This window comes from Zeus faber, assembly GCF_960531495.2.
Source record: "Zeus faber genome assembly, chromosome: 22".
Taxonomy (NCBI): Eukaryota; Metazoa; Chordata; class Actinopteri; order Zeiformes; family Zeidae; genus Zeus; species Zeus faber.
In genome coordinates this window covers 20344887-20361383 of record NC_137209.1, presented here as the reverse complement: position 1 = coordinate 20361383, position 16497 = coordinate 20344887, and the positions used below count along the sequence as shown (strand labels likewise).

Genomic DNA, 16497 nt, shown 5'->3' with positions numbered 1-16497 from the left:
ATTATCTCTTTTTTTTGAACCACAAACCACATCGTAAGTATCGCCGAAGGAGCTTTTTTTTTTTTCTTTTCCTAGAAACACTGAATTTATAGTTAGAATATTAAATAAAATCCGGCTTCTCTATTATGATATAAAGTTCATTTTTCGAGAAGTGACAAAATCGGAACACTGACACGGAACGTGTAATAACGCTCAGACGTCATGTTTTTTTTGCTGTGACGGTTATGAGGTTATAAACCTGATGAAGATGATTTTGACGGTGGACTGGGAGCTCTTGATGATGGCCGATGCGTTCTGGTGACTGTGGCCGTAGAGAATCTGCCCGTTGATCTGGAGAAACCAGAAATAACCTTTCAATGGACACGTTCATATTATAATATATTGAAATAAAAAGAAAAAACATGCAATACAAATTGATTTATATAAAAAAGGATAAAGGGAAAAGCATTTTGTATAATTAAATACGATTGCTTCAAAGTGCTTCAAATTCAACAGATGATCTCACACCACCATATCTCTTCTGACGGTATCCTAACTTATCCTAACTCACCTTTTCCTCAATCGCCGTATCCTAACTCACCTTATCCTAACTCACCGTATCCTAACTCAACGTATCCTAACATATCGTATCATAACTTACCTTATAACTTACTCACCGTATCCTAACTCACCTTATCTTAACTCACCATTTCATAACTCACCGTATCCTAACTCACCGTTTCATAACTAACTTGCTGTATCCCAACTTATCGTATCCTAACTTATCTTATTCTATCTTACCTTACTGCAGTGTTTCTCAAATAGGGGGGCGCGCCCCCCTGGGGGGGCTCGGAGCGATGCCAGGGGGGGCGCTGTGACCCCGGGGAACATGCTTTTCTTTTGCCGCAGGGAGTAGGTTTTTTTTTTTGCACCGAACAAGAGCACACAGCACAGAGCAGGAGATACGAAGTGCAGATAACAAACCCTTAAGAGACACCATGGAAAAATATTTAACAGGGATGAAAAGAAAGGCGGAGAGAGACGGAGATAATGTGACAAACGTAACGTCTCCCGAGAGCTAAGACGAGGAAATATGACGAAGCGTACGTAGCGCTTGGCTTCACTGTGACCACGGTGGGAGACGAAGAGAGAGCGGAATCTTTACTGTGTCTAAAAAAGTTGGCAGCGGACAGACACCATGAAGCCAAATGAATTAAGGCGTCACTTAAAGACATTACACCCCAATCACGCTGATAAGCCGCTTGAGTTTTTTCAGCGAAAACGTGCAGAATATTGCCAACAATCGTCCCGCTTTGTGAAAGCTACTTCAGTAAAGCAGCGAGCACTGTTAGCATCATGTAAGGTGGCGAAACAAACTGCTCAGTGCAAAAAACTCCACTCCATCGCAGAGGAGCTGGTACCGCCTGCGGCATTAGACATGGTCTCTGTCATGCTGGACGACGCAAGTGCTGCAACAATAAAAAGCATCCTCCGTCCAATGACACTGTCGCCAGACGTGTGAATGACATTGCTAACGATCTTAAAGAACAGCTGGTAGATCACCTCAAAGACAAACGTTTTGACTCACAGCTCCAGCTCGTTTTGACGTGACCAACTCCCTGCGTGAGAGGATCTACTTTTTTGTAGATATGTCAGAGATGGAGCCACGGCTGAAGAACTATTCAAAATGCTGGACCTGCTTCCTGACTGAGAACGGGCTGAAGTGATGGTGTTTGCAGTGATGGTGCACAGACCATGGCAGGGATGAGAGAAGGACTCGGGGCGCTCATCAGGAAGGCCTCACCTCACGCTGAGCGGACACACTGTGTCATACACGGAGAAGCACTGGCATCAAGGCGCCTTTCCTCTGAATGAAGTGAGGTTATGACTGACATTGTAGGTGTAGTCAGTTTTATAAAGACCAGGCCACTAAAAACAAGAGTCTTCTCTGCGATCTGTGAGGAGATGGAGCTGAACATCAAGCTGTGCTGTTTCACAGTGAAGCCAGGCGGCCGTCACCGGGAAAAGTCTTGTCCCGGGTTTCTGAGCTCAGAGAGCAGATAAGGATGGTTTTGGAGCAGGAGCACAAGTATGACCTCGCAGAAAAATGGAGTGACGAGAACTTCCTGGCAAAACTGCCACTACCTGAGTGACATATCTGGAAAGCGAAATGAACTAAATCTACAGCTTCAGGGGAAAGATAAACACCTCCCTCGGGTCACAGACAAGATCAGCTCTTTCACTGGAAAGCTTGCAGTGTGGGGCAGGCGACTCGATGAAGGAAAGACTCATTCATTCGAGAACCTGCTTCAATCTGTTGACACTACTGACTCAGTGGTTCCATATATTGAGGAGCATATTTCATCACCGGTGGGATCCTCTAAAAAGTACTTCCCCGAAAACAGTTCCCAATATGACTGGGTGAGAGATCCTTTCAATGCACCAGCTCCGACTGGCTTCAGCTCTGCAGAGGACGACCAGTTCATCGACATGACGTCTGGCTCCACATTGAGACTGACCGACTGACCGCTCTCAGGGCAGAGCGCCGTGGGCATTCTTCTTCCTTTTGCAACATCTTGTCTTTGTGAGACTGGCTTCTCTGCTGCTGCTGCACTGAAGACCAAGTACAGGTCCCAGCTGAACAATGGAGCAGGAGCTGAGAGTTGCAGTATCATGCTTGAAACCCCGCTTCCAAAAGCTGTGCACCGCAAAACGTGCTCCTTGTAGCCGTTGATCCTTGGCTTCCTCATTTTGATTAAGAAAAAATTTGCACAAGTTGTTTTATTCATTTTTGTTTTATAGGTCAAAGTGTTTTCTATATTGTGCTCCTGAGTGAATGTTGCTGTTCAATTTGAATTTATTATTATTCATTGATTATATTTAATTTAATTTTTCAGTATCAAATGGTCAAAAAATGTTTACAGTTTAAATAAGGATTGAATTTTTTTTTTAATTTCAGGCAAATTGATGCACTTTCAGTCTTTTCTGTTGCAGACTAAAAAAAACAATGTTAATAAAGTTAATTCTTTGTTGTAAGTTGATCTATATTTCTTTCTTTTTTCTTTTTGTGTTTTCTTTAATGTTAATAAGGAAACAATGTTCTGCAGAGGTGTACTTATAACTATTTTATAGACAGATGACACTATTCACAGTCGCGGCGGAGAGTTGGGGGGCGCGAAATGTTTACTTCTTCCGAGGGGGGGGGGGGGTAACAGAAATGAATTGAGAAGCTCTGCCTGACTGTATCTTATCTAATCCTACCTGAAACTACCTCATCCTATCTTATCTTGTCACTTTGCCTTATCTTACTTTTACCTTACCTTACCTTACCTGATCTTAAGTTACCTCATTTACCTGATCTTATCTTCCCTGATCTCATCTTTCCTCATTTTATCACACCTTACCTTAAGTTACCTCATTTACCTGATCTTATCTTAGCTTATCTTTAGTTACCTTGTCTCATCTCGACTTACCTTACCCCATGTTCACGTATCTCATCTTAAGCGTCTCACCTCAAGCAGTTCGTCTCCGACCAGCATGCGTCCGTCCCGCCCGGCCGCCCCCTCGGGGTCGATGCCCACCACGAAGGCGCTCAGACGGGCGCGGTCCCGGTTGCCCGCCAGGCTGAGCCCCAGCCCCGCCTGGCCCTTCTCCAGCTCGATGACGCGCAGCTCCCCCTGCAGGCCGCCGTACCGCCGCACGATCTTGCCTGGAACATGTGTAAGCGGTTGTTATTATTATGGCCTACTGAGAGTGAGCGATGCAAGACTCGCGAACGACTCGGTCGTAATGAACAAATCCTTGAAATGATTAGGCTTCTTCGACTCACAAACTGAAAATAATGACTGAGGACTCATTTGAAGTTTCTTCCAGCTTGAAACTGGTTGCATTCTGGCTGGATTTCATGAATTAGCTGAGCCTTGCAATTTGGATGTTGCAACTCAAAGAGATTATTTCTACATCGTTTCCATTATGTATTTAGGTGGGATTAGGAACAACAGATATAAAGTGAAATGTGTACACATATAAACAGAAGTTAACCGGGACTAGCATTTGTTTAAGATCAATAATGATATAATAGTGATCCTTATCCCGCTCTCTCTCTCTCTCTGTCTCTCTGTCTCTCTCTCTCTCTCTCTCTGTCTCTCTGTCTCTCTCTCTCTCTCTCTCTCTCTCTGTCTGTCCTGGGCTCGGTGCCACTGTCAATGCATCAGTCCTCCCCTAATTTCCACCACTCACCTCATCAATCACCTCACCCCCCCCCCCTGGACACACAGACACACACACCCACCCACAGACACACACTCATATGCTGGAGGTCTGTCCTTTATGTGCTATGAATTAAATGATCTCTCCTTTAAGCTTTTTTTTAGTTATGAATATTTGTGGAATCATTATCATATATTATGATTATTATTATTATGATGATTATAATTATTTTGTTACTATTATGATGATGTGCATGTTTGTTTATCATGGGGCTGGGGACAGAGGGGAAAAATAAAGGCCGGATGAGTCAAAAGTGTGACATGGGCGACATCCAGTGGCGATTCCGAGGCACTGCATCTTGAAGATCTAAAAAAGGGGAGATTATATGTGACCCACCGCAGATTTGAGGTCCTTTTGGTGCCGTTTCTGCTTCAAAACAAGGCGTCACTTGTGCAAATCAAGCAAATACTTTGAAAGTTATGGCTTGTTAATGATGAGGACGCGGCAAACTGTGTTTCTGAGAAAATCACCCTCAAAGTTTTCCGAAGGCTTTGTCACCATTTAACAAACAAAACCAGGGGGACTATCACAATTTTCGATGAGCGTGTTTTTTTTTTTTCCAAGGACTTTTCAAGAACTTCAGCACAAAGGGGACAAATTTCAAGGTATTCCAGGAGCTTCTGAGGCCGAAATTCAGGCACTTGGAGCGCCTCACGGACACGGTAAGAATCGAGTTTTATGCTTTTAATGTAAGTTATTTATTTATTATCTTTATTCCGATTGCTATTTCATATTGAATAGTTCATATTCTTAAAAAAGTCATAGTATTAGAACTGTCCTGCAATACCAAATCCTAAAAAGCAAAAAATAACTATTATATTAATAATATTAATTATAATAATAATAATAATATTAATAATGAACTCACTCCAGCTGTATCCAAACTCGTCCTCCTCCTCCTCCTCCTCCTCTTCCTCCTCTCGGCCCGGTCGGTCGGGGATCTCCGTCAGGGTGTCGGTGTCCGTCTCCCCCACGTGGGGGACGACAGGCAGCAGGAGGACGGAGCTGGAGAGGGTGGCGGCGGGGCAGGTGGTGACGGGGGCGGGGGTGGAGGGGGTGGTGACCGAGGACGCCTTGTCGCCGTCCCGCTTGGACAGCTTTTTGGTTTGGGGGGCAGAGAAACGTGGCTAAATTAGTGATGAGAGACGAAGAAAGAAGAGGTTTTTAGAAGAGGTTTTTAGAAGAGGTTTTTAGAAGAGGTTTTTAGAAGAGGGTTTTTTTTGGTTGAGAGGCTTGAGAAACCAGTTTTTCCTTCTCCGTTTTTTCTGAGATGGAGACTGAAATTGCGATAGCGTTACCAATCCCATATTTTCCCCCTTTAATAACTAATACGCTTTAAATTGGCTATCTAAAAAAAATAATAATAATCAGAAATTTTTTTATATATATCTTAACAGTCCAGATGGTAAGATCCCACTTCTTCACTCTACCGGTGCTGTAATCGGGAGTATCCGCCGACTCCGATACCAATTCGATATTTTTCTCTTTCATAGCCAGTGAGCGCTAAATTCAACTTATATTTTATTTATTTATCTTTCATTATCTCTCCAAGCTACAAAACGGATGGGAAATACCACCTTTCCCTCTTCGATACCGATACCAATTGCGATATCGATCCGATGTTATTTTTTTCTCCTTAACAATTAGTGAGCTTTAAAGGAGCTGCTTTTCTTGAGGCGCTCTGCGTAACATGAACCCCGAAATATCACTTCAAGTGCAAAGTTTATGCAACGCTTAGAGCATTTCAAACAAACAAAGACAGGCGGTACTTTACTTCTCTTTACGTTGTGTCACTAAAGCATTTCCATGATATTTCAGATTAGATTTGCGTATCACCTCAGATTCCTGTCCCATTTTCTGGGCATTTTTTAATTTTATTTTTTCTCTTATCCGATTGTTTGTTTGCAGTTTACTTTTTACAGTTCAAGGAATTGCCGCCACACAGACTGAAGCTTGGAATAAAATAATTTACTCAAAATCTTTCCTGAGACTCATGAAAATGATTCACAAAACAGATGCAGACTTAATGTAAAATCAAATGAGACAATTACCTTCCCACCAAGCGCAAAACGATTCAAATTCAAAGAGCAAACTAATAACAATCCATTTATTTTGGGCTTTTTGGTATCGTGCCAGAAAGTGATCCCGATTCAATGTCAATCGCTTAAAGTAAAACAAAAAATGGAATGGAGAATTAACTTCCATGTGCGTTGTCGCGACAACGCACATGGAAGTTGCAACAACACAAATGACAACAAAAGAACCACTCCAAGTGAGAGAGCGCGTAGGTTCCTCAACCTCTGGGTCCTGACCCGACGTGGGGTCACTTGATAAGTACACAGAGGCCGGGGGGCATTTCTAAGGCTGATGTATTTATATTTGATTGATATATTTGTCATCAAAAACGTCTTGAAATTGATTTGAAACGGATCCGAATTTGTGTATAAGCCAATCACAAGCCTCCGCAACACTGATTCGCATGAAACAGATTCTTATTTGGTCTCAATCTGCTGTTTATTGGTCTGAATGCGAATCGGAAGACGTCCACTTCGCGATGTTACCGACAGGATTGTGGGACCTAAGACAGTGGGTCGCGGGCCCAAAGCGGTTGAGGAAAGTTTTTAATTCTCGATATAGAGTACGTATATAAATGTCAATGTACAGTGTGTACGGGCAAACACCTCACAACATGCTCGTGCGGGCGAGCGGCGAAGCGGGAAGGCGAAAAAAGCTGACCACGCGGGGCCACGGACCTTGAACGGCGTGGGCGTGAAAGGGTTAGTCGGGGAGAGGCGGAGGAAAAGTGGGGCGTGAGCGTCGGCGTCCTACGGGACAGGGACAAACGACAACAACAACGACAGCAGCTTTCAGAAGGCCAGCAATTCCTAACGGGACGACACCCGGGGCGTCGGCTCGGCCGGAGTCCCTCATCGGCGCCGCGCTCCTTCCCCCACGAGTGGTTGCCCGGTTGCCCCGGGCGACCAGATTTGTACCCCGTTTTGGTTGCACACTTTTTTCCCCCAGAAGAAAATAAGCTTGGCGCACCTGGCTGTGTTGAAAGGATGTCTCTCGAATATTTCCATGGATCATAGTTATATGATCATTTGAACTCAATTATAAAATCATAACCGTACGGCAACCAGGTGACCGCCTCGGCAACTAACAGCTGACGCATGGTTGCCAAGAGGACGACTTGGGAAAGCTCCGGCAAACTGCAATGAATCCAGTTTGGGGTCATAAGCAGCGTTGTAAATGGGGCGAGGACTGACCTCTGAGGGAAGCCATTTTCTGGGGACGGAAACCAAAACATCACACCCGCTGTCCTCCTGTCCTGTCTTGCCGTCCTGTCCTGCTGTCCAACTGTCCTGCTCTCCTGTCCAACTGTCCTGCCCTGTCCTGTCCTACTGTCTTATTGTCCTGTCCTGCTGTCCTATTGTCATGTCCTGCTGTCCAACTGTCCTGCTCTCCTGTCCAACTGTCCTGCTGTCCTGTCCTGTCCGACTGTCTTATTGTGCTGTCCTACTGTCAGATCCTGCTGTCCTGTCCTACTGTCATGTGCTGCTGTCCAACTGTCCTGTCCTGCTCTTCTCTCCTGTCCTACTGTCTTATTGTCCTATCTTGCTGTCCTGTCCTATGGTCTTATTGTCTTGTCCTGCTGTCCTATTGTCCTGTCCTACTGTCCTGCCATCCTACTGTCCTGTTCTGTCGTCCTACTGTCCTGCCCACCTACTGTCATGTCCTGCTGTCCTTTCCTACCGTCTTATTGTCCTGTCCTACTGTCCTGTCCTGCTGTCCAACTGTCCTGTCCTGTCTTGCTGTCCTGTCCTGTTGTCCTGTCCTACTGTCTTATTGTCCTGTCCAGCTGTCCTATCTTGCTGTCCTGTCCTATGGTCTTAATTGTCCTGCTGTCCTGTTGTCCTGCCATCCTACTGTCCTGACTGCTGTCCTGTTCTGTTGTCCTACTGTCATGTCCTGCTGTCCTGTCCTACTGTCTTATTGTCCTGTCCTACTTTCCTGTCCTGTCATGTCCTGCTCTCCTGTCCTACTGTCATGTCCTGCTCTCCCCTCCTGCTGTGTGTATATGTATGTAACATATGTATATGTACGTGACAAATCAACCTCTTGAATCTTGAACCTTGACACGGTAGCTGTGATTGGCAGTTTACGTCTCGTCCTCCCCGGTCTTCGGGATCAGTTTTCGCGAGGGGGTGAAAAAAGCAGAAAAACCCCCCCGGCTCCAGTCGGAGGCTACAGAACCGCTCAGCACGCCGCGATATTCCGACGACGACGCGACAGCACTTACCCGGTTGTCGGCGTCTCTCGGCGCCGCTCTCTCCTCGCTGGAATCCGTGGTCGACGACTGGCGTGTCAAAAGAAAGACGTGATTTTTTTTTTTTTTCCAATTAAAACGTTGCCGTGACACCTCCCGTTAAGACCTGAAAAGAATATCTACGAGGATCCCACTTGGAGAGAGAAAATGAGGAGACACTGGGAGGGTGTTTCCAAAACAGGGTCTCAGTTCCATATGAATATAACATTGATGGAAATATCTAATAATAAAAATAGAAATGCTATAAAAAAAATAAACGTATCATGGAAACTATCCATACAAAATTGGCTAAATGAATCTCACGGGACTAGAACGACTGGGGGTCGTGGCGTCCTCGTAAGCCGAGAAATCGTCCGGAAAAAGTTGATTTGAATTTCACTTTATCCGCGGGGAGGGGTCTCCTGAGAGTCCCCCGGCGATCACTAACGACAAAATGCGTGTGTCGTATTGTGCGCGACGTTCGCTTCTGAAAATGGCCGCTGGGTTGTACGAAAGGAAACGAATGGAACCTTCTTTTGTTTCCCCTCAACGCCACGGCGGCGAGCGCTGAGACGGCTGCGGCCGCATTGTTTTGGGTTTTTCATCGTTTCCGCTGAAACCGGGGAACTGACATTTGAACGTTTGTCCCCTGCAATCCTCTGACGCTGGAAACAATTGCGTGCTTTGGGGTTGTAAACACGATTTATTCTGATTGCTTTTTCCCTCCAAACGGGAGGTCCGCCACCACATTTTAGGGATAATTGGGGGGGAAAATGTGTTTTTTTTTTGTTTTTTTCCTCTCTTTAAGCGCCGAGGACACGAGGTGTGAAAGAGAAAAAGCTTAAAAACCCCGGCTAATGATAACGTTTGGGAACGGTGGCGCCCGCTGGTAGTTCAGAAAGTGCCGGACAACCACAGCGAAAAGGCTGCGCCGCGGGAACACGCACGCACACACTGCTGCGCTCGCTCCGTCACGAGAGAAAAACACAGTGATAATAACAGTATCTGGAAATGATTAGCCCCCATGTTATTGCAAAAACACTCAAATCACCCACGTCTTCATATATATTAATTATTAAGTGTCGCATGTTGCTACTTGAGAAAATTCCACATCACCACTTTGTGCAATTACTGTTTGCTTACTCCTATTATTATATGACTCTGTGGAATACTCCATTCTGATTGGACGTTAATAATGTCTGCTGTCGGGGCAACCGCTCCTTCACGTCCCCGTTTTCACGCCCCCGCCCCCCCCCCTCGCATAGAAACGACGATGGAAGAGATGAGCGTGGAGGCGTACGATGTCACATTAATAACTGTGAACGGGCGGCACACAGCACTGGTCGAAGGGTTGGCGACGTGACGCAGGAACCACAACGCTCTAAAACTAGACACACGAGTTATGTCCGTCTCGTCTCGACGCGTGCTTTAATTTAGGAAATGTATTATTACTATCATTTATCATATTATTGTTATTATTTATATTATTATTATTTATTATATTATTATTTATTATATTATTATTTATATTGTTATTAATTATTATATTATTATTATTTATATTGTTATTAATTCTATTATTATTATTATTTATTATTTATTTTATTGTTTATTGATTTTATTATTATTATTGTATTCTTCTTCTTCTTTTTTTTTTATTGTTTATTTTGGTTATTGGTTATTATCATTTAAAAAATAACCCTTCACCCTGTCGGGGGTTATTTGGCGATAACGACCGGCCGACTGTACATTATGAACCGTTTAGTCATGGACTGTCTTTCCCGAGGGAATATCAGGAAATGCATCAGCGTCACATTTTGGCCTATTAAACGCAACTCCAGGTTGTTAGTAAGACGTCCATCCGTCCGTCCGCTCCACTCCGCCCCCCCCGGGGGGGTTATTCCGCGATAACGACCCAATGTCCGTGCGACGTGATCCCTGACTTAGTCACTCATGACGCTGCGTTCCAAGATGTTTGTCACAAAACGAGGACCACGTTGACCACACCGCAAATTTGGGACATTGCAGGGAGTTGTCACAGGGAGCGCCGTGCACAAAAACACACACACACACACACACACACACAGGGACAGAAGCATTTGGGCGGACATGGGGGGCGGGTCTGACCTGAGAGGGGGCGGGGGCTAAGCGGGCGTGGTTAGAGCTCTGCAGGCTGGACCCGGGCCGGACATTGAGCTTTGGGAAGGGCAGGGGCGGCTTCTAAGAGCAACACACAGGGGGGGGGGGGGCGTTCAGGAGGGAGGTTTAGCGGCGGCGTTGCATTTTCAATTTTCAGGCAAAACCGAAACGGGGAAGGGGGGGAAGCCATGCGAGGAGCAGGAGAAAGAAAAGAAACAGTTGAGTTGGATGACGGGGAGGCCTTGGGGGCTGCTATTATTATTATTGAAATGAGCTTCCATTAAAGTCTTTCCCTGAGTTTCCTCGAAGAGAGAGAGAGAGAGAGAGAGAGAGAGAGAGGAAGGTGGAAAATCGAAAAAAAAACAAAACAAAAAAAAACCAAAAACCTCAATTCAAATAAATGAAAGCGTCTCCCTCCTGCTTTAGTCTTTTTTCGACAATAAAAGCCTCTTCCCTCCAGGCTACCTTGAGATTATTCACTGCTTACAAGGGAGGGATCGGGAAGCTCTTTAGCGCCGAAACAAAAGGAGGTGTAATGGCGCTGGCGGGCGTTTAAGGGAGGGATTGCTCTCCATTTGGCCGATGATGAACGGCTGCAGACGGCGGACCGACGGCGAAATACGGGAGTTTAAAAAGCCGCCACTCCCGGTGTCCCCGGTACTTTACAGGATATTGTTTCAATCACGCCGGGGCCACTTGAAGGTCTATTTTATTTCATTTGTTTTTGTTCAGTCCACGCTTCTTTTTCATCTGAACGCGTGTGAAAGGGACTGGCATCCCCCTAGAGGTCACTGAAAGAACTACAGGGACAAAATCATTTATCTATATTGAAATGTTTTCGATTTTACATCTTTTTATTCATAAAATATATACACTTATTTATATATATATATATATATATATATATATTCCCCCCCTCCCCCACAAAATACATATTCACTCAACCTCATTAACCACAAATTCACATTTTCTTTTCAAAGTTGATCCAAGGACGCCAATCCGATTTTTTATTGTTTTTTTTTGACAGTTGATCCGACGGCCGTTTTTTTTTTTTTTTCAGTGTAGGAAAGGCATCACAATTTGATCCCACCTTGGGAGTCGTAACAAACGAACCGCTTTCATATCCGAGCATCTTTTTTGGGGGGGGTTTTCTTTCCCTTTCTCGTGGAAGGACGACTCCACGGATTTTAATTGTGGCCTTTGTAACCCCTCCCGAGCCGACATGTATTTCGCTTGACTAACCCACCAAAACGGGAGGGAGGGAGGGAGGGAGAGAGAGAGAGAGGGAGGGAGAGGGGGAGAGAGAGAGGATAACAGACTGAAAATGGGGAGAGACAGATTGAGAGAGATGGGGGAGACAGATTACCTGACGGGTGCGATGTGGCATGGGTGTTAAAGATGAAGCTGGACTATATATCGACTCAGGCTGGAGGCGGAGAAGGAGGGAGAGAGAGAGAGACAGGAAAGGGCTGAATGGCTAAAGGCTGGGGCGGGGGGGGGGGGGGTCTCGAGAAACGACAACACGCCATGAATCACGGGTGAAAAAGGATAATGAAAGGATAATACGGTTTAGAGTCGGCGGCGGGGAACTAGTCCGTCACGCTTCCAAACAAAAAGGGCACTTTGAGAGAAAAACAACATAAAAATAAAGGTTTCTAGAGGGCTGTACTGAGAAAGACACGGCCTCTGGGTCAAAATCGCATTCTCGGAGAAACGTACGGGTTTGTTCCGAAGAGTTTTTTTTTTTGTTTTTTTTTAAGAAATCAAATAAAACTACAAACCAATCAAATGAAAATGAAATTAAAAAAGAAAAAAAAAAGGTGAATATCAAGGTTTATAGTCGTGCTCTGTGACAAAATCTCGTGTCACATCTAGTCTCATATTGCGATATATATATTACAACAACGCATCGCACGAACCTAATTTATTGTCAAATCCGTAATGCTAAAAAATCCTGATTGGTTGGATTCCTGAGGCCCCGCCCCCTACAGCTCAGAGTAACGCTTGCTCGACTAATAACGTCATTATATTGCTCAATTTATCTCCACCGAGAGCGAGATCCAGAGAAGAGCACCCCGTTCAAATAATTAACCTAGTGACGTTGAAAAGGGGCGTGTTCTACGACTCAGCGGCCACGCCCACTTCCAGAGTCCTTCAAAAGTCACGACTAGAAAAGCGCTCAGGGGCCGACTCCGAGTCCCGACGCCGAGTCCCGACGCCGAGTCCCGACGCCGAGCGACTGCTTTTGCTTTGGTCTGAAAGTGCCCTGAAGTTGAGAACGGGTCCATGGACTAAGGCGGCGGCAGGAAGTGCGGGGTCCACCAGGGGGCAGCGGCGCTCTCACCCTGGGCCGGTGGACGATGCTCTGCACCAGGAAGGAGACGGGGTTCCCCGCCCGGCGGATGGCCTCCACCGCCTCCTCGTGGCTGGCGTCCCTCAGGTCCACGGCGTCCACCTGGGGGAGGAGGAGCAGATGGATCTTTGCGGTTCGTTCATTCTGTCTGACTTCCCTGTCTCTCTCTCTTTAGTTCATCTGTCTGTCTTTGTTTTCCCTTCGTCATTCACGTCAGATGAATTCCGCCTTTCTTTCCCCGTTCGTTAATTCGTTCCGTCTTCCTTTTGGTTGTTCATTCTGCCGCTTAGTTTGCTCATTCATCCTCTTTTGCTCGATATTTCTTTTGTACATTCTTTCACTCATTCTCTCTCTCTCTCTTTTTTTCGGGGCAGTGCAGCTTTTTAAATGCTTGATGAGGAGCCTCCTGTGAACGTCTGCACATCCTCTAATCCTGTGTTTTTCAGGCGGAACTTCAAGGTTTTACCACCGACCGACGCCAAATCACACCACAGAGAGAGAGAGAGAGACAGAATAAGAGAGACAGAATGAGACAGAGAGAATTAGACAGAATGAGGGAATAAGAGAGACGGAATGGGGCAGAATGAGAGAGAGACAGACAGACAGAATAAGAGAGACAGAATAAGACATGAGGGAAACAATAAGAGAGAGACAGAATAAGAGACAGAATAAGAGAGAAAGAGACAGAATAAGAGAAAGGGACAGAATAGGAGAGAAAGCGACCCAATGAGATAGACAGAATAAGACAGAGACAGACTAAGAGAATAAGTCAGAATAAGAGACAGAATGAGGCAGAATGAGAGAGAGAGAATAAGAGAGAGAATTAGACCGAATCAGAGAGAGACAGAATAAGAGAGAGTGGGAGAGAGGCAGACAGACAAACAGACAGAATAAGACAAAAGAAACAGAATAAGAGAGAGAGACAGAATAAGAGGGAGAGAGACAGAATAAGAGAGAGACAGAATAAGAGAGACAGAATGAGGCAGAATGAGAGAGAGAATAAGAGAGACAATTAGAGAGAGAGACAGAGGCAGAGACAGAATAAGAGAGAAAGAGACAGAATAAGAGGGAGCGAGAGACAGAATGAGGCAGAATGAGAGAGAGAGAATTAGACAGAATAAGAGAGAGAGACCTCTGTCTCTCTCTTTCTCTCAGGTGGACAGAGACAGACAGACCTCCACGATGCGGTCCCCGGTCTTCAGGGTCCCGTTGCGCCCGGCGGGGCTGTCCTCCAGGATGTGCTTGATGAAGATGCCCCTCATCACCTCCCCGCTGCTCAGCCGGCTGCCCATGCCCCGCCCGCCCACGATGCTGATGCCCAGGGACTTCCCCGCCTCCCGGAGCAGCTCCACCCTGCGGGGTAAAAGCAGCAGGCACCCTCAAAACAGGCACACAGGCCTGAGGTCACAGCCAGGTGTTTTCTGCTCACGAGGATGTAGGGATGCAAAGCTATTATGATAGAAGTATAAGAACATCATTATAACATTATAATAACATTATAATAACATCATTATAACATTATAAAAACATCATTATAACAGATTATATTATAATAACATTATAATAACATTAAAACATCATTATAACATCATTATAACATTATAATAACATTATAATTACATCATTAAACATCATTATAACATTATAATAACATTATATAACATCAGTATAACATCATTATAACATTATAATAACATTACAATAACATCATTATACATTTCATTCAGTCATTTATCAGACGCTTTTATCCAAAGCGACTTACAAGGGAGAATAACATTCAAGCTACATTGCGACAGAGACATTAGAACATCATTATAACATTATAATAACATCATTATAACATTATAATAACATTATATTAACATTATAATAACATCATTATAACATCATTATAACGTTATAATAACATTGAAGTTTGAACTGGACATTTCCATGTCAGTTACATGTTGTGTTATACTAAAACTCAGTGGGAGTCACAGGTTGAATTCTGCTGAAACTTGGTGACAGTCCCGTGTCCTGTTTTACTGGAACCCAGGGACAGTTTCGTGTTCTATGAGGGTTCCACAGTGAATAATGAACAAACAGTGATATAATATAATGAATAATGAATAAACAGTGTTTAAATCTCTATGATATAATTATAGAACGCAGAATCGCGACTGTGGCGCCTCCCCTCGCGGCTGCCTGCGCGAGCACCTCGTGTCGATTACGCGCATTTTGGTATTTTTTTAGTATTTTTAGAGCTTATAGAACTTATTGTGCGTAATCACCGGGTGTCACGACATTTCACTGCATATATGTACGACCGTATGTGTATGTATGTGACAGAAAACCTCTTGAACTTAAAAGATATTTCTCAGAGGGGCTGAGAGACCCCGTAATGTGGTCACGATGACATAATCACCTCACTGCAAACGTTTGCGCAGACTGTGATCTCTTTTCTCAAGCGACGCTGTGGAATCGGGTTTTTCCGAATTCACGGGGAAGTTTGGGAGGAACCGTCGCGGATCTCAGAGCGAATGGAATGCAAATGGGTTCTCTCGTCGGAGTGCAAATGGGTTCTCTCGTCGGAGCTCCACGTCCGGGTGGCGACGTTAAAGATGTTTCGGCTTATCAACTTTAAAATCAGAAGAGCTCCTTTGGCCACAGCAGCAAGGGTAGAAGTGCCCCCCCAAAAAGTGCGAATTTAGTTATGACTATTTTTGTAGTACAAGTACACGTCGATATTTCTGCTGATCAAGTTAAATCAAGACTCCCCCAAGTACGAGCGAAAAGGGAAAGTACCGTCAAAAACATACGGACTTGAAGTTATTGCTCTAAGCATCGTCGTATAAGGACAAGAATATGAAAAAAATCAGAAGACTCGCTGTGACGTCATCATGATTACAGTATCACCTAGTTGCAAACATTTGCGCAGATCCTGATCTTTTTTGTCAAGCGACGTTGTGGGATCACGTTCCCATCCAAATCTACGGGCGTTCACAAGGCAACGTTAGAAATGTTGCGAAAACACAAAACGCAGCTTAACCCGAGCGCCCCTTGAGTTTGGCTCAGCGGGCGCAGAGCCCACGCCCTGGTGGCCCCCCAGGGCTAATCTCTCCGTGGGACGACTCACTTCCTGGGTTGGTTCCAGTTGCTGAAGGCGGCGCTCTCCTCTCCCTCGCCGTCCTCCCTCTCGGGCAGCTTGGCAACGTCTTCCCTGCGGCGGCAGAAAGGCGGAGGAAAGGTTCCTGAAAAACTCCCAGAGTTGCGCTCCCACTCCCCCCCCCCCCTCCAAAGATTGGAAAGGCGGACCCCGCCGCCAACCATGGAAGCCTCATCCATCCATTAGAAGGTACTTTTAGGCAATATTGACAAAATCAAATCTAAAAATATCTTTTGGACGAATCCTTCAATAGCCATAATTTGACGACATTCGGGGAGGGCGACCTGTGTTTTCCTCGGACTC

General features: G+C 45.1%; 1 protein-coding gene across 6 annotated transcripts in view; it reads right to left on the bottom strand.

Moving 5' to 3' along the window:
* Positions 1 to 16497, bottom strand: part of mpdz (multiple PDZ domain crumbs cell polarity complex component) — a 76941-nt gene that overhangs the window by 22431 nt on the left and 38013 nt on the right. For 4 of the 6 annotated variants that reach the window (XM_080023309.1, XM_080023311.1, XM_080023310.1 and 1 more), the window contains 8 exons: positions 16165 to 16248; positions 14225 to 14402; positions 13041 to 13151; positions 10685 to 10777; positions 8552 to 8608; positions 5117 to 5345; positions 3492 to 3688; positions 239 to 330 (listed from right to left, as the gene is read on the bottom strand). In XM_080023309.1, coding sequence (XP_079879435.1) covers positions 239 to 330; positions 3492 to 3688; positions 5117 to 5345; positions 8552 to 8608; positions 10685 to 10777; positions 13041 to 13151; positions 14225 to 14402; positions 16165 to 16248 — 1041 coding nt within the window. The remainder of the gene's footprint in view (positions 1 to 238; positions 331 to 3491; positions 3689 to 5116; positions 5346 to 8551; positions 8609 to 10684; positions 10778 to 13040; positions 13152 to 14224; positions 14403 to 16164; positions 16249 to 16497) is intronic. The other 2 variants (XM_080023312.1, XM_080023313.1) reach the window with 2 other exon arrangements.